This window comes from Trachypithecus francoisi, unplaced genomic scaffold, assembly GCF_009764315.1.
Source record: "Trachypithecus francoisi isolate TF-2019V2 unplaced genomic scaffold, Tfra_2.0 Lachesis_group12, whole genome shotgun sequence".
Lineage (NCBI taxonomy): Eukaryota > Metazoa > Chordata > Mammalia > Primates > Cercopithecidae > Trachypithecus > Trachypithecus francoisi.
The window spans coordinates 80,830,818-80,853,827 of record NW_022681457.1 but is presented as its reverse complement, the minus strand read 5'-3'; the positions used below and the strand labels follow the sequence as shown (position 1 = coordinate 80,853,827).

The following is a 23,010-nucleotide window of genomic DNA, read 5'->3' as shown; positions in this document are numbered from 1 at the left end:
ATCTCCTGACCTCGTGATCCACCCGTCTCGGCCTCCCAAAGTGCTGGGATACAGGCTTGAGCCACCGCGCCCGGCCACAACTTTCAAGCATACAGATCAGTTAATTTTCACAGCTGGGTGTGTTCATGCTTGTAAATCCCAGCACTTTGGGAGGCCAAGGCAGGAGGGTTGTTTGAGCTCAGAAGTTCAAGACCAGCTGGGGCAACATAGGGAGACCCCCACTTCTATTTTTTTTGAGGTGGAGTTTTGCTCTTGTCGCCCAGGCTGGAGTGCAATGGCCTGATCTCAGCTTACCGCAACCTCCACCTCCTGGGTTCAAGCGATTCTCCTGCCTCAGCCTCCTGTGTAGCTGGGATTACAGATGTGCACCACCACGCCTAACTGATTGTTTTATATTTTTAGTAGAGATGGGGTTTTGCCACCTTGGGCAGGCTGGTCTTGAACTCCCGACCTTAGGTGATTCACCCACCTTGGCCTCCCAAAGTGCTAGGATTACAGGCATGAGCCACCACACCCAGCCTCCCATTCTATTAAGAATTTTTTTTTTAATTTAAAATTTTAGTGGCCAGGTGTGGTGGCTCACACCTATAATCCCAGCACTTTGGGAGGCTGAGGTGGGCAGATCACCTAAGGTCGGGAGTTTGAGATCAGTCTGGCCAACATGGCGAAATCCCATCTCTACTAAAAATACAAAAAATTAGCTGGGCGTGGTGGCACATGCCTGTAATCCCAGCTACCTGGGAGGCTGAGGCAGGAAAATTGTTTGAACCCAGGAGGTAGACATTGCAGTGAGCTGAGATGGCGCCACTGCACTCCAGCCTGGGTGATAGAATGAAACTGTTTATATATATAAGTAAAAATTTTACAATGTGAACACACTAGCGTAACCACCATCTAGATGAAGAAATAGAACATTGCCGCCAGGGCAGTGGTTCACATCTGTAATCCCAGCACTTTGGGAGGCCGTGGCGGGTGGATTACCTGTGGTCAGGGGTCTGAAACCAGCCTGGTCAACATGGTGAAACCCCGTCTCTACTAAAACTACCAAATTAGCCAGGCGTGGTGGCACGTGCCTGTAATCCCAGCTACTTGGGAGGCTTAGGCAGGAGAATCACTTGAACCTGGGAGGCAGAGTTGCAGTGAGCCAAGATCGCGCCATTGCACTCCAATCTGGGCAACAAGAGCGAAACTCCATCTCAAAAAAAAAAAAAAAAAAAAAAAGCAAAAAAACAGAAAACAAACAAACATTGCCAACACCCCAGAAGCATTCTTTGTGCCACTCTTCCCCATCATTCCCTGTCCCCCACCTAAAAGTAACCAGAACTTTGAGTTTTATTGCTATAGGTTAGTTTTGCTTAGAATATCGACATTTAAAGTGTGCAAAGGGGCTGGGCACGGTGGCTCACGCCTGTAATCCCTGCACTTTGGGAGGCCGAGGTGGGTGGATCACTTGAGGTCAGGAGTTTGAGACCAGCCTGGCCAACATGATGAAACCCGTCTCTACTAAAAATACAAAAAAAAAAATTAGCTGAGTGTGGTGGCCGGCGCCTGTAATCCCAGCTACTCAGGAGGCTGAGGCAGGAGAATCACCTGAACCTGGGAGGCGGAGATTGCACCACTGCACTCCAGCCTGGGCAACAAGAGCGAAACTCCGTCTCAAAAAAACAAAAAACAAAAACCAAAAAAATTGTGCAAAGGGAAAAAGTGAGCTTCAAAAGGAAACAGAGGAGGCCAGGCGCGGTGGCTCACGCCTGTAATCCCAGCACTCTGGGAGGCCGAGTCAGGCGGATCACGAGGTCAGGAGATTGAGACCATCCTGGCTAACACAGTGAAACCCTGTCTCTACTAAAAATACAAAAAAATTAGCCGGTATGGTGGCGGGCGCCTGTAGTCCCAGCAACTGGGGAGGCTGAGACAGGAGAATGGCGTGAATCCAGGAGGCGGAGCTTGCAGTAAGCCAACATCGCCCCGCTGCACTCCAGCCTGGGCAAGAGCGAGACTCCGTCTCATTTAAAAAAACAAAAAAACAAAAAAAAGGAAACAGGAAAACTGGTCAGAAAAATGGGAGCATATCATGAGAACTTCATTTAGGCTCTACCTATCACGTGCACATACCAATTAGAAGCTAGTGATACACAGTAGAGGGGCCTTGGAAATCATCTGGCAGCACCGGGAAATATAGCAAAATCCAGTTTATGGAACACAGTAACAGTAGTGCTAGCGACTGTATCCATGTACAGGACAGTGGAGTCTGTGAAGCAACCTGCAATATCTTGTGCTTAGTGACAGCAGCAAAGACGGTGGTGGATGAATTCTACCTCATGATTTGGGTTTTCTTTATGTGTCCTGTAAGTTGGATTCTTCAGACTCGGCACTTTTGTGAGCTACTCAGTATAATCTATTATCTAATACTGTTGATTACCTTACTGGGTAAGGGAGAAAAACCCTGTAATTGTTGTGAAAGACTTGTGGCTGTGTAGCCAACGGCTATTCTTTTTGAAACAGTCATTTCTGTTTTTGAAACTTTTTTTTAACACTTTTTTTTTTTCCAGTAGGCATGTACCCAGCCTGACGCAGAAATCATGATTGGTCCATACCATAAGTCCATAGCATTCTATGTAATATGTTCTTTTTGGCAACATCCATTAACTCTCATCTTTACAAGATCCGCGAGGCATTATTTTTTCCATTGTATTGATGTGAACTCCCAGGCTCAGCAAAGTTACTAGTTTTGAACATAGGCCTGACTCCATATAGCTCTTTCCAGGGCACTACCCCATTACTCACCCATGGTAATTCTGTACATTTTTTATGACTCTGGTTGTGGGTATTTTACTTTCCTACTTGACCTTCCCCATCACCCTTGACAATTCTGGGAACTCCTTAAGGCGACTCACTACCTCTCAGGAACCGCTCCTAATGATTCTAGGAAGCCCCCTCCCCCTCAGCCCTCCAGAAGTGCCTCTTCTGATTCCCAGGATGCCCCCCCTCCGCCCCAAGAGCTGCTCCTAATGATCCCCCAAATCCCCGCTCACTGAGGAACTGATTTTTTTTTTTTTTTTTGAGACGGAGTCTCGCTCTGTCACCCAGGTTGGAGTGCTGTGGCCGGATCTCAGCTCACTGCAAGCTCCGCCTCCTGGGTTCACGCCATTCTCCTGCCTCAGCCTCCCGGGTAGCTGGGACTACAGGCGCCACCACCTCGCCCGGCTAGTTTTTTGTAGTTTTTAGTAGAGACGGGGTTTCACCGTGTTAGCCAGGATGGTCTCGATCTCCTGACCTCGTGATCCGCTAGTCTCGGCCTCCCAAAGTGCTGGGATTACAGGCTTGAGCCACCGCGCCCGGCCTTTTTTTTTTTTTTTTTGAGACGGAGTTTCACTCTTGTTGCCCAGGTTGGAGTGCAATGGCTGGATCTTGGCTCACCGCAACCTCCGCCTCCCGGGTTCAAGCGATTCTAATGCCTCAGCCTCCTGAGTAGCTGGGACTACAGGCATGCACCACCACACCGGGCTAATTTTGTATTTTATTTTTTTATTTTTTTTAGTAGAGACGGGGGTTTCTCCATGTTGGTTAGGCCGGTCTCAAACTGCCGGTTTCAGGTGATCCGCCCGCCTCGGCTTCCCAAAGTGCTGGAATTACACGCGTGAGCGACCACGCCCGGCCAGGAACTGCTTTTTAATGACCCTAAGGACAGCCTCCCTCAGGGTCTGTCCTAATGACCCTCAGGGCAGCCTCCCTTCCCTGTCCAGGCTTGACAGCGAATGAGGGGTTTCCAAGGACACAGGATTTTGTTTTGAAAACCGAGACGCCCAAGACACCGGGACAAGACGGTCATCTTTTCAGCACTCCCTGAGCTCGGAAGCTGCCCCTAAGGGCCCCGACACATTTCCACGTTAGGCAAAGAGGATACTCATCCCAAGAAAACTTTGGCCCATCCTTTCGTTAGCGACATCCTATAGTAACCTCACCGCCCTTACCCATCTACCCGACCGGCCCACTTCTAGGTACTAGCTTCTTTCAACCCTGATTAGTTATGGGTGGCCAGGAGCCCGCCTATGATTGGCCAGCTTCGCGATTCAGCTAGAGGCTCACTGGCCGCGGTCCCGAGTGGTACAGCGTTTCCTCCTGGCAACAGCCCGAGCCGGCGCTCATAGGCTGAGCACACTGAGGTCGGGACTGGGAGGTGGCTGCGGCGCGTGCTCATTGGCTGGTGTATGGCTTGCAGCCACCCTTGAATTGGTTGACTCTGTGCGGCTGCGCAGATGCAGACTTTAGAGGAGGCGGAGTTTCGTCCTTCGCCTGCTGGAAAAGCAGTGGGATCGGCCAGTGGCGACAGCAGGAGCTGAGCCTAAGCCCTGGCGGGGCTTTGGGCTATAGGTGAGAACTATAGGGTTTTGGAATTCTTGAGGCTCTTTGCTGCTGTAGCCATGACCGTGAGTTTTGGTGGGGGAGGGGCGATGGGGGTGGTTCTTCCAGCGGTGAATGATCGGCATGTTCCTCCACCAATAGGAGAAGGAGCTTCCAGAATGGGTTCTGAGATTGGCCTTTTCCAATCTTCAGGGCCAATGGACGTCGGGAGAGGGGGGCGGGTCCTCTGGGCCTTATTTTCTTCTTCCTGCGGCGGAGCTTTACTCGCCAAGGCGGCGGGGCCGGGAGGGGCCGAACCTGTGCGCGGTGAGGTTCGGGGACCTTGGGGAGCAGGGTGCGCTGCCTTTGGAGTGATGTTCGCGGGAGCGGCTGCGAGGGAAGGGTGCGGGAGTCCGAGGGGTCGTTAGCAACAGCTAGCTTTATTGAGTGGTTAAGTACTGGGCCTAGTGCTTAGTGTTTCGCTTGCATCATCTGAGCTAATCACAGCGACCCTGCAGGGCAGGGGGTTGGGATCCCCATTTTACAGGTGGAGAAACTGAGACTCAGTCAACTCACACAGCCAAGGTCACACAGCTAATAGACGGCAGAGACCGGATCTGTATTCAGAGTTTTGACTTCGGAGCCAGTGTTCTTGAATCACTAGGCTTTGTTACTGATGGGGAGGGAAGGTGTCATGAAACGGGAGCTTTCCCCAGGGAATAGATTGGGGGAAGGGAATCCTAGGGTTGAAGAAGGGATGAACAATTGAGGTGAGGGTGAGGAAATCAGTTTTTCAACAGTTACCGATTGCCTACTCTGTGCCATGCATTGTTCTAGGCATACAAAGATGAATTGGGCCAGAAGCTGATGAAGCCCATTAGGGCCTTCGGGCCCAACATTGTATTCACATGACTGTATGTTTTTATAAAATTTGTAAAAGTAAGATATTTTGGATTCATTTTTCTTTTTAAGAGGGTCTTCAAAATTAAATAAACTTCGGGTTTCTCCATACTTGGAGCTGCCCTTGCAAAGGACTTAGTCCAGATGGAGATGAGGATGTAAGCAGTATAGAGCAGTGGAAGGTGCACTTAAGAGTGGGCTGTGGGCAAATTTCCTGGTATGTAAAACAGGGATAACAGCATACCTGCCATGCAAAGTTTCTGCCAGGTGCATGAAAAGCGCCTGTTTAGAAACACGCCTTATTTTTGATGGAAAGGAAGCCTAGGAGATACGGGTAACTGGATTTGCCTTCTCTCCTACCTTACACAGTTCTGCTCCCAGGGCTGTAACCAGATTTCTGGTAGATTGGAAGCAGTTTTCTCCTTTCTGAGCTCTCCAGCTCTCAAAGAGACTCTTGGAACTGAGCCGCCATAGCTTTGGGCCCCAGATAGTGGGTACAGAACTGCTGCACCCTGAGTGAGGAGGGTGGGTAAAGGAAAGGACATACTGGTGTTCCTTCTAGAATGGCTTGTTTTCACTGGTATGCTTTGTCTTTTTTCAGTTGAGATGGTCTATTGTGTTACCGAGCTGTGGGGATGCACCCACTTAGCTGAAGTTCTCATCTAAAAACAAAGTATTTATTTGGCTTTCTCCAGTCAGTTATGAAGTTTGCCTTGTATTGCTAGTTTAAATTTTGTCCTTTGAGTTCTGGGTACAGTGCAATGGAACTTGTTTGTAACTTGATTTCATTAAGTACTGCTGAAACTGCATCTTAGTTTAGATAGAACAGTTTCACTTTAGGGTTTTAAAATTATGTTACTAATATCAAAGGTTTTAAAATCATGTTACTAATATCAAAGTACTTTTGAACCCTTAAGTTTTGTTATCTTGTAGCCACTTAACTTTTATTTAGGTATCCAGTTTAGCTGTGTGGTAGGAAGGAGCCTTGGCCTCCCAAAGTGCTGGGATTACAGGCGTGAGCCGCCACACCCAGCCGTGGGTGGCTTTCAAGTTGTAGTATATTATGTTTAATACTCTGAAAAGTGATTAGCAAGGTGTTAATAAGGGAGTAGCTTGAAAGGATAAGGGTAAAATATGGACATTTTAGCATTAGATAGGACCAACAACCAAATTAATTTCCTTTTTTTAGCTAAACAATTTTCTGGTTTTTTTTCTTTCAAGAGCAATCCTGTTGCAATAACAATGTCTCTGTTGAAATAAGGTTTCAATCCAGTGAATCCAATCCAGTGAAGCAGTTTTGATACATCACTTTCTTTTTAAACAGAACCTTTTCCATCTGTATTTCTAGTTTATTTAAATAACTTGTTGTTGTTGTGATGTTTTAAAATTTTTTGAGACAGGGTCTTACTATGTTGCCCAGTCTGATCTCAAACTCCCGAACTCAAGCGATCCGCCCACCTCTGTCTCCCAAAGTGCTGGGATTACAGGCTTGAGCCACCACAGGCCGACCCTAAATAACTTTTCTTTCTTTTTTTGGTTTGAGACGGCGTTTTGCTCTTGTTGCCCAGTCTGGAGTGCAATGGCGCAATGTTGGCTCACTGCAGCCTCAGACTCCCGGGTTCAAGCGATTCTCCTGCCTCAGCCTCCTGAGTATCTGGGATTATAGGTGCCTGCAAAGTGCTGGGATTACAGGCGTGAGCCACCGTTCCTGGCCCTTAAATAACTTTTCTAGAGGCAGATTCCAGGTGTGAAGTCTTAACTGCGTCTTCTGAATTTCTATATTATCTTTTACTGTTTTCAGCATTGATGTTTCCAGCGCTTAATTTTAATTTTTATATTATTTTATGCTCTTAATGTGTTTCTTCAGATTCCTGTCTGACTAAAGGGACCTCAAAAAGGAAGGAAAATGGCTTCTGAGTCTGAAACTCTGAATCCCAGTGCTAGGATAATGACCTTTTATCCAACTATGGAAGAGTTCCGAAACTTCAGTAGATACATTGCCTACATTGAATCCCAAGGAGCTCATCGGGCAGGGCTCGCCAAGGTAAGGAGCTGGGATTGTTCAGATGGTTTTGTTACCTAGGGCAGCAGTAAGATTTTTTTTTCTAAATAAGGGCCAGAACTGTGTTTTACTGAAAGTTGGGTGGGGTGATGACTTTAGTGAATGCAGTTCTATTTGCAAGTTAATTCCCGTTGTTAACATCAGAAGCATCTCTGCTTTTAGGTAGGAAGAGAGCTAGTTGGAATCTTCAGAAAGGGGGAGGTAAAGAGCTAGTGTCTCCAGGCCTGGCTGCTGTTGTGCCTCAGCCCCTCTTGGTGGAGCTGGGTGCTGTAGTGTTATTGAACTACCAGTGAGTGCTTATGCCATCTGACTTCTCTTGCTCTCATTTCAGTCTCATCCAGCACTCTAGTAGCAATTTGGCTTCCCATGTGGACTTTCTTCAAGGGGAGAGAATGCACTGGCCAGCCAACATGAGTATTCTGGTCCTTGTAATTTGAAATTGGTTTCTGGTTTGTACTTCTTTCTCCTGTGAGTTGGATTCGTTATTTTTCCTGAGTCAAATCAGCTCTTCATATATTCTGTCACAACCAGGTTGAGTGCTGGAAGCTGAAAGAACTGCATTTCTGGAGAGATCCTCAAGAAACCAAGAGGCAGGGACCTCAGTCTAAGTCAGGAGGAAATTTTTTACACCATTTTATGTTGTTTGAATTTCTTACCATATGTGCTTGTTACATTTTCAATATGAAAAGAGAAAGCAAGAACATTGGCTACAAAGCTGAGGACCAGTCTTGGACCCTGGTGCCTCCAGAGACTTGAGACGACCACATCCTCTTTCCTCCTCTTTCCTCTTGTCTGCAGATATGCTACTGCTGGGTTAATAACAGCAGGCGGGGATAGCAGGGCCTGTAGTGCAGTTTTTCACAGCACATTGCTTTTTTTGGTTGTACTTTATTAGATTTAAAAAGTTACTAAAAAAATGTCGGTTATTACAAGTTAAATATTTCAAACGCAGATAAAGAAAAGGCTGATCTTCATCCACCTTCTCCAGTGCCGTCTCCTTAAGTGGTAATAGCTCCCTCCACACCTTTTTCTCTGCTCATACGAACATACACACATATAAAATAGTGTTATTTGTTTTGTTTTTAAAAGAGAATGGCATCATGCCATATACATTCCTGTGTTGGTGTGTTCATTCTTTTTTTTCTTTTTTTTTTTTTTTTTTTTTCCTTTTTAACAACATATATTCCTCCCTCTAGGTCAGTTATGGATTCAACTCATTCTTCTTTTTTCTCATGTCAACTGTCTTGTTAATTTATTACTATTGGAATGGGTAATTTGATTATGTGAGTAAAACAGAATGCTATTGGAAGGTAGCTACTGTAGAGTCTTGCTCCCTTTCAGTGTTTTCTTGTATGTCCTTTCAGTGTTCTTATGCAGATGCTAGTGTGTGTGTGTGTGTGTGTGTTTTCCCCCTTGTTACATGAAGTGAAACAGTACTCTCTAATTAAACAACAAAAAAAAGCTGTATAGTATTCCATAAAGTGCATCTATCTTACTTAAATATTAAAGATTAGATTTTTTTTTTTTTTTTTTGAGACGGAGTTTTGCTCTTGTTGCCCCAGCTGGAGTGCAATCGTGCGATCTTGGCTTACTGCAACCTCTGCCTCTGGGTTCAAGCAATTCTCCTGCATCAGCCCCCCAGATAGCCGGGATTATAGTTGAGCGCCACCACGCCAGGCTAATTTTTGTATTTTTAGTAGAGATGGGGTTTTACCATGTTGGCCAAGCTGATCTCACACTCTGACCTCAGGTGATTCACCTGCCTCGGCCTCCCAGAGTGCTGGGATTACAGGCATGAGCCACTGTGCCTGGCCTCACGATTCGATTTTTAAGAATGTTATGCTTCTTTGTAAGTAAATTGTAATCTAGTGTGTGAAAAAAGGAAATTCTGTACAAGTATCGAGTCGACCAAATCAAGTAAAATTGTGTTTGTGATTTTTTTAAAGAGAGCACTGGGCTATGAGATTGAGAGAGAAGCAACTCTTCAGTCTCTGATAAGATACTAAATAAGATACTGAAGCTGGGAACAAGTGTTACTTACCTTAGGTTATTGCAGTTAGGCAGCTGGTTGGTGGCAAAAGTGGATCGGGATTAGCATGCCTGTGACTTACTGTGTTTTGGTGAATGTGGGTCAATCAAAGTAACTGTCTAGTAAAATTGACTGTTAGGTTGGCTGGTAACTACATGCTTCCTGGTGTCTGACTGGCTTGCCAGGTTTCTCATCTGTCTTTTTGTTTCTTGTGTTCCCTTCAGGTTGTTCCTCCAAAAGAGTGGAAGCCACGAGCATCCTATGATGACATTGATGATTTGGTCATTCCTGCCCCCATCCAACAGCTGGTGACGGGGCAGTCTGGCCTCTTTACTCAGTACAACATACAGAAGAAAGCCATGACTGTTCGAGAGTTCCGCAAGATAGCCAATAGCGATAAGTGAGTGGAAACCCTTTCTTACCTGACATACCATCTAGCACCCTGGTGTCTCGTCGTCCTAGCATCTCTAGGGCTGCTGCTGTCCTGATGAACAGTGTTTTCAGTAGGACAGCTCTGTTCTAGCTGTCTCCCTTTCTGCTTTTTTTATGGAAGCATTTCCTCCTCTCAGGACTGTGTCTCAGTCTAAACCTGTTCCTGTTTATATCAACAAATCCCATTGTTTTTCCATCAGAAGTAGAATCATTTTCTGACTCTAAAGTTGCAAGGAGAAAGTTGGAGGTGGTGCACAAGGAGCTTTTGCTGGGTATTGATAACCACCTGCTCATCAAAAGTGCTTTGGTTCCACTTCCTTTCTCTTGGGATGCTCTGTGTTTAATTGTGCTGGAATTTCTCACTGCCCATCCAGCCTGCTAGCTCATTTCTGTTTTGACATTAACAAAGTGTGAGTAAACCACCAAGCTGGTTGCTATTATCTGTCACTCCATTCTTCTTCCTCTGTACCTTCTTGTCTCTTTTAGAGATACTTTTCTTTGTGTAGGCCTGTTCTCAGTTCTTCTCTGCTGTGGGAATTTTTTTTTTTTTTTTTTTTTTTGAGATGGAGTCTCACTCTGTTGCCCAGGCTGGAGTGCAGTGGAGAGATCTTGGCTCACTGCAACCTCTGTCTCCCAGGTTCAAGTGATTCTCCCGCTTCAGCCTCCCAAGTAGCTGGGACTATAGACATGCACCACCATGCTTGGCTAAATTCTTGTATTTTTATTAGAGACAGGGTTTCACCACATTGGCCAGGCTGGTCTTGAACTCCTGACCTCAAGTGATCTGCCTGCCTTGGCCTCCCAAAGTGCTGGGATTACAGGCAAGAGCCACCATGCCTGGTCCGTCTCCACTGTTTTTAATGTTTAGTTCTCATTTTTCCTGAGATTCACAGAGAATAAATTTTGTGTTCCCTTGTTCAGCTCGGACTACTCCATCTTTTTTTTTTTTTTGAGACGGAGTCTCGCTCATTCCCCAGAGTGCAATGGTGCAATGGTGCAATCTCAGCTCACCACAACCTCCGCCTCCCGAGTTCAAGCAGTTCTCCTGTCTCAGCCTCCCGAGTAGCTGGGATTACAGGTGCCTGCCACCATGCCAGGCTAATTTTTGTATTTTTAGTAGAGACATGGTTTCACCATGTTGGCCAAGCTGGTTTTGAGCTCCTGATCTCAGGTGATCTGCCTACCTTTGATCCCAAAGTGCTGGGATTATAAGCGTGAGCCACTGCACCTGGCCTTGACCACTCCTTCTAATCCTCTTCCTTGGATTTTCTCACTTTCCATTGACTCCTTAATTTTGAGTTTCCACAAGTTTTTCCTTTTTCCCTTGCTTCTTTTCCTGAGCCTTTTGATTTGCACATGCCTTGATTTCAGCTGTCGCACATACTGTGCCTTCACTTTTAATAGCCCAGAGCCAGGTCTTGTGCCTGCCTGTCTTCGCCCTGCTGGGGTGGCATTCCTGTGCTTCATCAGCTCTCTCTCATCAGGTCTCACTTTGTTTCTACTCTTTGCCTTCTTTTCATTGACTTACCACACTTGACTTATCACAATTGTAATTGAGATCTTCTAGTTTTATTGACAACTGAACTCTTTCTGTTGTTTTTTGAGACACGGTGTCGCTGTGTCACCCAAGTTGGAGTGCAGTGGTGCAGTCATGACTTACTGCAGCCTCGACTGCCCAGGCTCAAGTGATCCTTCTAGCTCAGCCTCCCAAGTAACTGGAGGTATAGCCATGTGTTACCACGCTCAGCTAATTTTTTTTATTATTTGCTGCCCAGTGTGGTCTTGAACTCCTGGGCTCAAGCGATCCCCTTGCCCCAGACTCCCGAAGTGCTGGGATTACAGGCATGAGCCATTGCATCCGGCGGACACCTTACCTCTTTTTTTTTTTTTTGAGACGGAGTCTCACTCTGTTGCCAGGCTATAGTGCAGTGGCACGATCTCGGCTCACTGCAACCTCTGCCTCCTGGGTTCACGCAGATTCTCCTGCCTCAGCCTCCTGAGTAGCTGGGATTACAGGCACCTGCCACCATGCCCGGCTAATTTTTGTATTTTTAGTAGAGACGGGTTTCATCATGTTGGCCAGGATGGTCTCGATCTCTTGACCTCATGATCCACCCACCTTGGCCTCCCAAAATGTTGGGATTACAGGCATGAGCCACTGTGCCTGGCCAACCTTACTCTTAAAACATCTACCTTGCTGGCCAACCTACTGGCCAATGAGAGAATTTACATAAAGGCATGTCAAAGAAATGTGGCTTGCTCTGCAGGTGAAAGGCTGTATCCTTCCTGCCATCCTTTTTGTCTGATTTTTTTTTTTTTTTTTTTTTTTTTTTTTGAGGCGGAGTCTTGCTCTGCCACCCAGGCTGGAGTGCAGTGGCCGGATCTCAGCTCACTGCAAGCTCTGCCTCCCGGGTTTATGCCATTCTCCTGCCTCAGCTTCCCGAGTAGCTGGGACTACAGGCGCCCGCCTCGTCGCCCGGCTAATTTTTTGTATTTTTAAGTAGAGACAGGGTTTCACCGTATTAGCCAGGATGGTCTCGATCTCCTGACCTCGTGATCCGCCTGTCTCGGCCTCCCAAAGTGCTGGGATTACAGGCTTGAGCCACCGCACCCGGCCTCTTTTTGTCTGATTTTTGCTACGCGTGAGGACCAAGCTCACCTGCCTTCTGCTTCTCACATGGAATTCCACCAGGGGCTTCAGTCTCCTCAGCCTTTCTTCCCTTTTTGTTAACACATTAGGCCTTTTCTTTTCTTTCTTTCTTTCCTTTCTTTTCTTTCTTTCTTTCTTCTTTTTTTGAGATGGAGTCTTGCTCTCTCGCCCAAGCTGGAGCGCAGTGGTGCAATGTTGGCTCACTGCAACCTCAGCCTCCTGGCTTCAAGCGATTTTCCTGCCTCAGCCTCCCGAGTAGCCACCACGCCTGGCTGATTTTTTTGTATTTTTAGTAGAGATGGGGTTTCACCATATTGGCCAGGCTGGTCTCGCTTTTTCTTCTTTCAGCACACTTGTTTTCCTTTTAAATTAACCAGCCCTATGTCTAACCCTTTTATCCTAATACATAGCAGATTCTTACCTTTAAGGTAAAAACCTAAATTTTTGCTTTTGAGACAGAGTCTCTCTGTGTTGCCCAGGCTGGAGTGCAGTGGCATGATCTCAGCTCACTGCAATCTCTGCCTCCCAGGTTTAAGCGATTCTCTTACCTCAGCTTCCCGAGTAGCTGGGATTACAGGCGCCCGCCACCACGCCTGGCTAATTTTTTTGTATTTTTAGTAGAGATGGGGTTTCACCATGTTGGTTAGGCTGGTCTCGAACTCCTGGCCTCAGATCAGCCTGCCTTGGCCTCCCAAAGTGCTGGCACCCTGCCCGACCTAAAAACCTACATTCATGAGACAGATTAGTTGGCAGTAGAGGAGTTAATTGTATTTCAGAGAGAATGTTAGGTCTCTACAATTTATTATTCACTAGGTTGACATTAATCTGTAAGGGAGTTATTTAGTCAGATTTTTTTTTTTCTTTTTTGAGATGGAGTCTTACTCTGTCGCTCAGGCTGGAGTGCAGTGGTGCTGTTTCGGCTCTCTGCAACCTCCACCTCCTGGGTTCAAGCAATTCTTCAGCCCCAGCTTCCCAAGTAGCTGGGACTACAGGCGCCCGCCACCATACCCGGCTAATTTTTTGTATTTCTTGTAGAGACGAGATTTCACCATGTTAGCCAGGATGGTCTTGATCTCCTGACCTCGTGATCTGCCTGCCTCGGCCTCCCAAGTGCTGGGATTACAGGCGTGAGCCACTGCGCCTGGCCTGTTTAGTCAGATTTTTAGTTAATTAATTTTAAATTCATTCCCATTATCTCCGTGAGTTCATTTTGGTCTTTATGTGTCTACTCTTTATACATTTATAATATTTCTTTTGCCATTTTAGTTAGAATGTACATTAGTTTTTCACCTTTTCAAATATCTGTAAGGTTTGTGTATTACTCTTCTTAAATTGCTTCATCATAATAATAATTTTTTTTTTTTTTGAGACGGAGTCTCGCTCTGTCACCCAGGCTGGAGTGCAGTGGCTTGATCTCGGCTCACTGCAACCTCCACCTCCTCCCGGGTTCAAGCGATTCTCCTGCCTCAGCCTCCGAAGTAGCTGGAACTACAGGTGCGCACCACCACACCCAGCTAATTTCACAGTTCACTGCAGCCTTGATCTCCCAGGCTCAAGAGATCCTCCCATCTCAGCCCTCCTACTCCCTCCCACCCCCAGTAGCTGAGACTGCAGGTGTGCACCACCATGCCCTGCTATTTTTTGTTTTTTTTTGAGATGGAGTTTCGCTCTTGTTGCCCAGGCTGGAGTGCAATGGCGTGATATCGGCTTACTGCAACCTCTGTCTCCCAGGTTCAAGCAGCTCTCCTGTCTCAGCCTCCCAAGTAGCTGGGATTACAGATGTGAGTCACCATGCCTGGCTAATTTTTGTATTTTTAGTAGAGTTGGGGTTTTGTCATGTTGGCCAGGCTGGTCTCAAACTCTTGACCTCAGGTGATCCGCCTGCTGTGGCCTCCCAAAGTGCTGGGATTACAGGCGTGAGTCACCGCTCCTGGCCAGCTCTGCTAATTTTTAAAGTTTTTGTAGAAATAGGATTTTACCATGTTACTGGTCTCAAACTCTTGGGCTCAAGTGATCCTCCTGCCTCAGCCTCCCAAAGTGCTGGGATTATAGGCCTGAGCCACTGTACTTGGCTGGTTTGAATCTAAAAGTTTTTTTTTGTTTGTTTTTAGTAAATTTTCAGTATATGATGATTAAGCTAAAGAGTATAGGTATTTTTAGACTGGGTGCATTGACTCACTTCTATATTCCCATCACTTTGGGAGGCCGAGGTTGGAGGATCACTTGAGGCCAGGAGTTTGAGACCAACTTGGGCAACACTGCAGGATTCCATCTCTACAAAAAATAAAAACACTAACCAGGTGTGATGGTGCACACTTACAGTCCTGGCTACTCGGGAGGCTGGGGCAGGAGGATTGCTTGAGCCTGGGAGTTCAAGGCTATAGTAAGCTATGACCATACCACTGTGCTCCAGTCTGGGCAGCAGAGCAAGGATCCTGTCTTTTTAAGGCATATATATATATACATATATATATTTTTTTGAGACAGAGTTTTACTCTATGGCTGAAGGTGGAGTGCAGTGACGTTAGCTCAGCTCACTGCAGACTCCTCCTTCTGGGTTTAAGTAATTCTCGTGCCTCAGCCTCCGCCCTAAGTAGCTGGAATTACAGGCGTGTGCCACCACACCTGGCTAATTTTTGTATTTCTAATAGAGAACAGGTTTCACCATGTTGGCCAGGTTGGTCTTGAACTCTTGACCTCAGGTGACCCGCCCCCACCAGGCCTCCCAAAGTGCTGGGATAACAGGTGTGAGCCATCATGCCTCTGGCCAAAGTGTAGATATTTTTATGGCTTTATATGTAGATAGGTAGGTATAAATATGCATATATGTGAGTACGTATTTTCCTAATTGGAATATTTGATGTGCAAAAATCTAGATTTTTAGAGCTATTTTATATTTTTGCTAAAATACTTGATGTTTTTAGGTGTGATTACTTGGTGAGTGTCAGCCTCTGCGTAGGGCACTGGGCATATAGCAGGGGCACTTACAAATGAGTCCTCTTGGAGCAGCTTCCTTTTGGCTGGTTCAGGGAGGTGAACGCTGTTGGAGAGCCTCAGCTCTTCACATGCTACTGGGTTTTGGTTGTCTGTGGATATGCAGGGACCTTGGGTCTTGGTTTGTAAGCCTGTTTTCTCCCTGGGTGGCCACCTGAATCCAGCAAGGTGTGGTTTAAGTAGTCTCTTCAGAGAGTTGAGGATGTGCTTGTTGAGGAAGGTGGGTTTACATCTCTGTGTACATTACCTTCCTCAGGCTTCTTCAGGCCCAGTGCTCATGGAAGGAACGTTCAGGGAGTGACTATGTATTAGAGCCTTGAAGGCCAAGATTATGCCTTGTTCATTTGAAATTCTTGCTGTCACTGGAATAGGGGATTATGTCTTGTAATGTTCATAATGCCTAATAAACCCCGTAAGTGGTTTACATGTTTCTTTTTACTTTCAAAAGGTACTGTACCCCACGCTATAGTGAGTTTGAAGAGCTCGAGCGGAAATACTGGAAAAATCTTACATTCAATCCTCCAATCTATGGTGCAGATGTGAATGGTACCCTCTATGAAAAGGTGAGGCTCACTGGAAACCCTCTGTGCAGCGTTTTTGTAATTTTGTAATACCTTTTTTTTGGCCCAGCACGTAGTAGGCACCTAAAAGCTGTTTGGTGAATGGGTGGGTGAACAGATGATCTACCCCCAGCTGATGTTGCTGTGCTGGCCTCATTGTGGGCCATTTTGCATGTGACTGAATTTTATTTCTCCTACTTTACATGTGAAGTGGGTGATGTGGTGCTCTTTTCAAGGGTTGTTAGCATAGTCGGTGGGTGGTAGCTGATGAGTTCTTGAAAGGGTGGGTTGGCTCTCAGATAATGAAATGAGGCAGTGTGGTTTCTGCAGAAGAAAGATGACTGAATACTGAAAGGGGTATACATTTAAGAAGAAAAATACATTTAGATTCTTCAGAATCCTCAAACAAGATTCTGTGGCAAAAGCCATATTAACCACTTTCATTGGCTTGGGACATAGTCCTGCCTTAAATATGGTGAAAGGGGAGAATATTTGGGAATATCTTCCGATGACTGAAAAACCGTAGGGCATTTCAGGGATTATCAGTCATAATTGTTTTCATATTTTAAGGTTTTTTTTTTTTGAGATGGAGTTTCGCTCTTGTTGCCCAGGGTGGAGTGCAGTGGTGTGATCTCAGCTCACCACAACCTCCACCTCCCGGGTTCAAGTGATTTTCCTGCCTCGGCCTTCCGAGTAGCTGGGATTATAGGTGTGCACCACCATGCCTGGCTAATTTTGTATTTTTTAGTAGAGTTGGGGTTTCTCCATGTTGGTCAGGCTGGTCTCAAACTCCCCACCTCAGGTGATCCACCTGCCTCAGCCTCCCAAAGTGCTGGGATTACAGGCGAGAGCCATTGCGCCTGGCCCATATTTTAATGTTTTTATCAGTTATTGGAAGAGTTAAAAAAATGAATTCCAGGCCGGGCATAGTGGCTCACATCAGTAATCCCAGCACTTTGGGAGGCTGAGGCAGGCGGATCACGAGGTCAGGAGATCGAGACCATCCTGGCTGACACGGTGAAACCCCATCTCTACTAAAAATACAAAAAAATTAGCTGGGTGTGGTGGTGGGCGCCTGTAGTCCCAGCTACCCGGGAGGCTTAGGGGAATGGCGTGAACCCGAGAGGCGGAGCTTGCAGTGAGCCGAGATCGTGCCACTGCACTCCAGCCTGGGCAACAGAGCGAGACCCCATCTCAAAAAAAAAAGAATTCCAGTTTTGTTGATAACAGTTTTTTGGGGGTCAGGGAAAGTCAAGCTTGTAGGGATGAATGGCAGGAAGATGCTGTAAGGATCTGGGATGGGGAGGTACAAAAGTCAGGCATAATAATAATCCAGGGCCTAGTTATGGGAGGTGGACTCTCAGCTGGCCATTACAACTCAGGAAAAGGATATTGCACATTTTTTTATGAAGACACTGCCTGGTAGAAATCAGGGCTAAAAAGCCACAACATTGCCATAGTTTTTTGTTTTTTTGTTTTTGAGACAGAATCTTGCCCTGCCACCCAGCTCGAGTATAGTGGTATGATCATAGATTACTGTAACCTCAAACCCCTGGGCTCAAGGGATCCTCATGCTTCACCCTCCCAAGTAGCTGAGATTGCAGTCATGTGCCACCTCACCTGGCTACTTTTTTTTTATTTGTAATTTTTTTGTAGAGACTGGGTCTTTCCTACTTTGTTGCCCAGGATGGTCTTGAACTCCTGGGCTCAAGCAATCCTGCTTTGGCCTCCCAAAGTGTTGAGATTACAGGTGTGAGCCACCACACCTGGTCCACTGTCATAGTTCCCATGTTTCGCAATTTTTTGTGTGTGTGTGGTCATAGAGTTTTTTTTCTCTTTTGACCTAAATTTCTTTGGCATCAATTCAAACTTTTTCTCTTGGGGTTTAAAACAGGTGACTGTTGGCCGGGCACGGTGGCTCCCGCCTGTAATCCCAGCACTTTGGGAGGCCAAGGCAGGTGGATCACGAGGTCAGGAGTTCAAGACCAGCCTGGCCAAGATGGTGAAACCCCGTCTCTACTAAAAATAGAAAAATTAGTGGGGTGTGGTGACGGGTGCCTGTAATCCCAGCTACTTGGGAGGCTGAGGCAAGGAACTGCTTGAGCCAGGGAGGCTGAGGTTGCAGTGAGCCAAGATCATGCCACTGTGTTCCAGTGTGGGCAACAGAGCGAGACTCTGTCTCAGAAACAAACAAACAAAAAAACAGGTGACTATCATCTCTTCATCTTTCCTGCACTAGTATTCACAAGTAATATTTGCCCTTTGAAGGTAAATTGTGTCAGTTCCAGTGGTAGCTGTGAAAGTGAATGAGGAATACTGTGGTCTTCACGTCCATAGTGTTTTGACATTATTCCAAATGTTTATCAGAGATGACAGCTTACTTGTGACCTACTTTGATTTGTAGGTTCAGAGCCTTGGTTTATATGCAAATGTAACTTGCCCTGGACTGTCATTGCCTTTGCAGCATGTTGATGAGTGGAATATTGGCCGGCTGAGAACAATCCTGGACTTGGTGGAAAAGGAAAGTGGGATCACCATTGAGGGTGTGAACACCCCATACCTGTACTTTGGCATGTGGAAGACATCTTTTGCTTGGCACACTGAAGACATGGACCTCTACAGCATCAACTACCTGCACTTCGGAGAACCAAAGTCCTGGTACAGTCTGCCTGCAGTTGGCACCGGGCTTCTGTGCTACAGCACGGGCTCACATTCAGTGTGCATGAGAAGCACCTCAGGATTATGTTAAAGTGCAGACGCTGGTTCAGGCCTGGGGTGACATTCCATGTTTCAAACGCACTTTCAAGTGCTAAGATGCTGTTGGAGCTCTGGTGCTCAGACCACCTTTTGAGTAGGGAGGCTTTAGAGAGCAGGGCTCTGGCAGAGTTACCCAAAGACACGGGGGCTCTTCCAGGCTATCCGACTGCTTTCTGATTTTTTTTCTGAATAGGCCTGAGGCATTTCTTAGCAGCAGACTTCTAAGACTAGAGTCACTCCCTCAGATGATAGAAAGCTTTCTTTTCCTTATGATAAGAAAAAATATTAATACTTGGGGAGCAGCAGTGTATGCTTAACACACGAGGGATTGCGAGGCTATTCAGCATGCTTCCTGTTCTTTCTCCAGGGTGTTATTCTTGTTGGTGAGACAAACATTGGTTCTGTCTCCTCTCTCTGCACTGACCCATCTTTGAGTCTCAGCATTTTTTTTTTTTCTATTTTGAGACAGGGTCTCACTCTGTCACCCAGGGTGGAGTGCAGTGGCACCATTATGGCTCACTGCAGCCTTGACCTCCTGGGCTCAAGTGATCCTTCTACTTCAGCCTCCCAAGTAGCTGGGATTATAGGCATGCACCAGTATGCCCAGCTAATTTTTTTCCTTCTTTTTTTTAGGGTAGAGATGGGGTCTCACTATGTTGCACAGGCTGGTCTCAAACTGCTGGGCTCAAGCAGTCCTCCCACTTCAGCCTTCCAAAGTGCTAGGATTACAGGCATGAGCCGCTGTACCTGGCCCCTGTCTCAGCATTTTAGTGAAGGTGCTGCAGATAACTGCAGTGGATAAGACAGATGAGATACCTACCCTCACACAGATGGGAGACTGGTCAGGAGGTAGAAAGTGTGAGAGAATGATCATATGGTGTGGGGACAGCTCTGATGGGGAAGAAGTGGGTGCTAAGGTCCACACAGGAAGGACAGATGGGTGAGATTAAAGAAGGCTTCTTTGGAAGAGGTGACAACTGAGATCCAAAACATGAGAAGGACATAACTGGGTGGAATGGTGGTGGGCTTAGCAGCTGGGAGATTGAGGGAAGTGTATCCAGGCAGTTGGAGCCACAGATGCAGAGCTCCTGGATTAAGACAGCACATGAGGGCCAGTCGTGGTGGCTCACACCTGTAATCCCAGCACTTTGGGAGGCTGAGGCAGGTGGATCACCTGAGGTCAGGAGTTCGAGACCAGCCTGGCCAACATGGTGAAACCTGTCTCTACTAAAAATACAAAAGTAGCCGGGCATGGTGTGTTTAGGGAGCTAGGGGAAGTCTACTGTAGATTGAGTGCTGTGTAAAATGATGAGAAGTGAGTGATGAGGTCAGAGGGGACACCATGGGGCGCATTATGGCGAGTTATGAAAACCATATCCACCTTCATTTCTTTATTCAGCATCCTCAGCCATGTTCTTTCTCAGGAGTTTTCTTTTCTTCTTTCAAGTGCTTTCCAGTTTCTGATCTTGGGAGAAAGAACCTTTTGAGCCTATGATTACCCCACTAACTACTGTCCTATTTCCTTCCTCAGAAGGCTAGACTTGTAGGATGTGTAAATGTAGCTTTTGTGTCTTCACCATTGTTTACTCCAAAACTCCCTGCTCCTGGATTTTTGAATTCTCTTATAAAAGAAGGTTTTCCAGTTATTATATACATTCTTAGGTCCTCTGAAGTGGCCCCTCCAGAGCCTTCTGTGTAGGGTTGCCTGATGGATCCCGGAGTCCTTTAGGTGACATTTTTGTCAACTCCTCTTCTCTGTTTTGTTTTATAATGAAGCTGTTTGTAGTGGGAGGATTTGTTGTTACTGTGGAATAATCTTCAGAAGAGATTAAAAAGGTTAAAATAGAGTTACTGTGAGTTTCAGAATATAAAATTTAACAATTTTGCAAAAGTTTTAAATAGTCCTAGGTGTCCTTTTTTTCTTTTCATTTTTTTAGGAAGAACAGTTTCGATGGTGTTTAGACACCCTACTGGGTAGAGAGGTAATTGATTGTTGGGTAATCAGTGTATGTAGCTGTTGGGGAGATAAAGGGAAAATGGGTTCATCAGCAGATACGGGGCTGGGTCTCTTAAGTGTCGGATCTATCTTGCACTTTGTTTTCCATTCTTCCTCTAGCCCTCCCCCTGTTAGGCCTTTCAAGCATTTAAAAATACTGAGCATTTTTAAATACTGAGGTTATGTAATGACATCCTTTTTTTAAAAAAAAAAAGTTATATGAACAACATTATAAAGGAGAGTAATATTGTGTACCATAAATCCTGGCTCATGGTGAACACTTAATAAACATCTTATTAAGTGAATGAATATAGAAGAAATAAATTCACTCACCTTCTTTACGGGCTTTTTACTCCTGTGCCGAAACAGTCTAATATTTCATTTTTTCAGATTCCTTTCTAGTGCTTGGGAAGTTAAAAAAAAAATCTGCCATTTCAAGGTGTTTTGAGAGTGGGAATAAGCCCCTTAGCTCCTGTACCTGTCTCCGCCCAGCCTCTGATGCTCTCATGTGATTGCAGGTACTCTGTTCCACCTGAGCATGGAAAGCGGTTGGAACGCCTCGCCAAAGGTACTGTGTCTTCTCTGTTTGCTGGGTTGGACACTCCTATGAGCTGTGCTCCTGGCTCTACACTAAAATGTGCATTCCCCATGGTCAGATTCTTGCAGGTCCTGTCGCAGGCCTGCAGATGGGGGTGAGCCTCATTGGTTACCTTAAGAGGGCAGTGACAGAGCCTTTTCTTCCTTTGTCCTGAGCCATTTCTTCTTTGATTGTCTGTGCCTCAGTTTTAATGAGCAGTGGTGTTTCTTTGACCAGCGATAATGAACCAGACCCAGTATGACCGGTGTTTCCACTAAAGACCCAAATGTTAAAGAAGAAACTGCATTTTATGCTTTGTTTCTTTTCAGTGGACTTACATAGATTTGTATGTCTAGAGAACATACTTCAGGAAAGCCTGGGTAGATCATACTATAGCTGCATTACTGAAAAAAGATCAGGGATACAAGTGACTGGAGAAAAGGTCCTAAATAGTTTCAAAGCTCTATAAGAACAGAGGCAGCAGGCCGGGTGCGGTGGCTCAAGCCTGTAATCCCAGCACTTTGGGAGGCCGAGACGGATGGATCACGAGGTCAGGAGATCGAGACCATCCTGGCGAACACGGTGAAACCCCGTCTCTACTAAAAAAATACAAAAAAAAACTAGCCGGGTGAGGTGGCGGGCGCCTGTAATCCCAGCTACTCGGGAGGCTGAGGCAGGAGAATGGCGTAAACCCAGGAGGCGGAGCTTGCAGTGAGCTGAGATCCGGCCACTGCACTCCAGCCTGGGCGACAGAGCGAGACTCTGTCTCAAAAAAAAAAAAAAAAAAAGAACAGAGGCAGCTTGGGTGACCTTGGTTTCCCAAACAGGATTTCATTACCCATGTAATGCCCTACATGGGAGTGAGCCCAGAGGCTCACTGTAGAATCTTAGAATTGGTGCGGAGCTATAAGGATCCTTGGAGATCACATCGGTGATTCATCCTGTTTATCATTCCGATGAGAAGCACAGGTGTGAAGTGACTCCGGATTGCGGAGCTAGTGTGGAGCACTGTGTTAACCCATACCCTTTCAATTAAATAGGCTTTTTCCCAGGAAGTGCTCAAAGCTGTGAGGCGTTTCTCCGCCACAAGATGACCCTGATTTCCCCGTTAATGCTGAAGAAATATGGAATTCCCTTTGACAAGGTGAGCTGATGTTACATGCCAAAGTTCTCAGGCACCACCCTTTCTGGCCTTTTACAGAGTTTTATTCTAGTTCATCACTAGAAGAGGGGGCCAAAGCTTAAACTATGTAACAACACTTTGATCTAAGAGCATTAAAGGTGGGGCCACTTTAGCTTCCAGAGGAGAGTCAGATCCCCTTGAACAGGGTTCATTTGGAGGAATGGTTAATTATAGTCATGTCATCTGATATGTCTGGGCTTTGCATAATTTTATAGAAGACAGCAAGACCCCAGGGGTTTTATGACTTACCCTTTGTTGCTCAGCTAAATTGTGGTGGAGCGCAGAATTCCAGTTCTGTGGACCTCTGCCATTTGAAGCAGCTGTTTCAAGTCTGCTCTTGTTCAGGTGACTCAAGAGGCCGGAGAGTTTATGATCACTTTCCCTTATGGTTACCATGCTGGCTTTAACCATGGCTTTAACTGTGCGGAGTCTACCAATTTTGCTACCCGTCGGTGGATTGAGTATGGCAAGCAAGCTGTGCTGGTAAGTCTGCTTGATTTCTTTCTATAACACCATGATAAAAATG

The 23,010-nt window shown here is 46.1% G+C and overlaps 1 protein-coding gene across 4 annotated transcripts in view; it reads left to right on the top strand.

Moving 5' to 3' along the window:
* Positions 1-4,270: 4,270 nt before the first annotated feature.
* The window catches only part of KDM4A (lysine demethylase 4A), a 57,944-nt gene continuing 39,204 nt past the window's right edge, over positions 4,271-23,010 (top strand). The window contains exons 1-9 of one of the 4 annotated variants that reach the window (XM_033226749.1): positions 4,606-4,671; positions 7,112-7,288; positions 7,638-7,774; positions 9,560-9,735; positions 15,860-15,974; positions 18,436-18,629; positions 21,243-21,292; positions 22,342-22,445; positions 22,830-22,967. In XM_033226749.1, the coding sequence (XP_033082640.1) occupies positions 9,695-9,735; positions 15,860-15,974; positions 18,436-18,629; positions 21,243-21,292; positions 22,342-22,445; positions 22,830-22,967 (642 nt within the window). In that variant the 5' untranslated portion in view covers positions 4,606-4,671; positions 7,112-7,288; positions 7,638-7,774; positions 9,560-9,694. Of the gene's footprint in view, positions 4,375-4,564; positions 4,700-7,111; positions 7,289-7,637; positions 7,775-9,559; positions 9,736-15,859; positions 15,975-18,435; positions 18,630-21,242; positions 21,293-22,341; positions 22,446-22,829; positions 22,968-23,010 lie in introns of those variants that run through there. The other 3 variants (XM_033226748.1, XM_033226746.1, XM_033226747.1) reach the window with 3 other exon arrangements.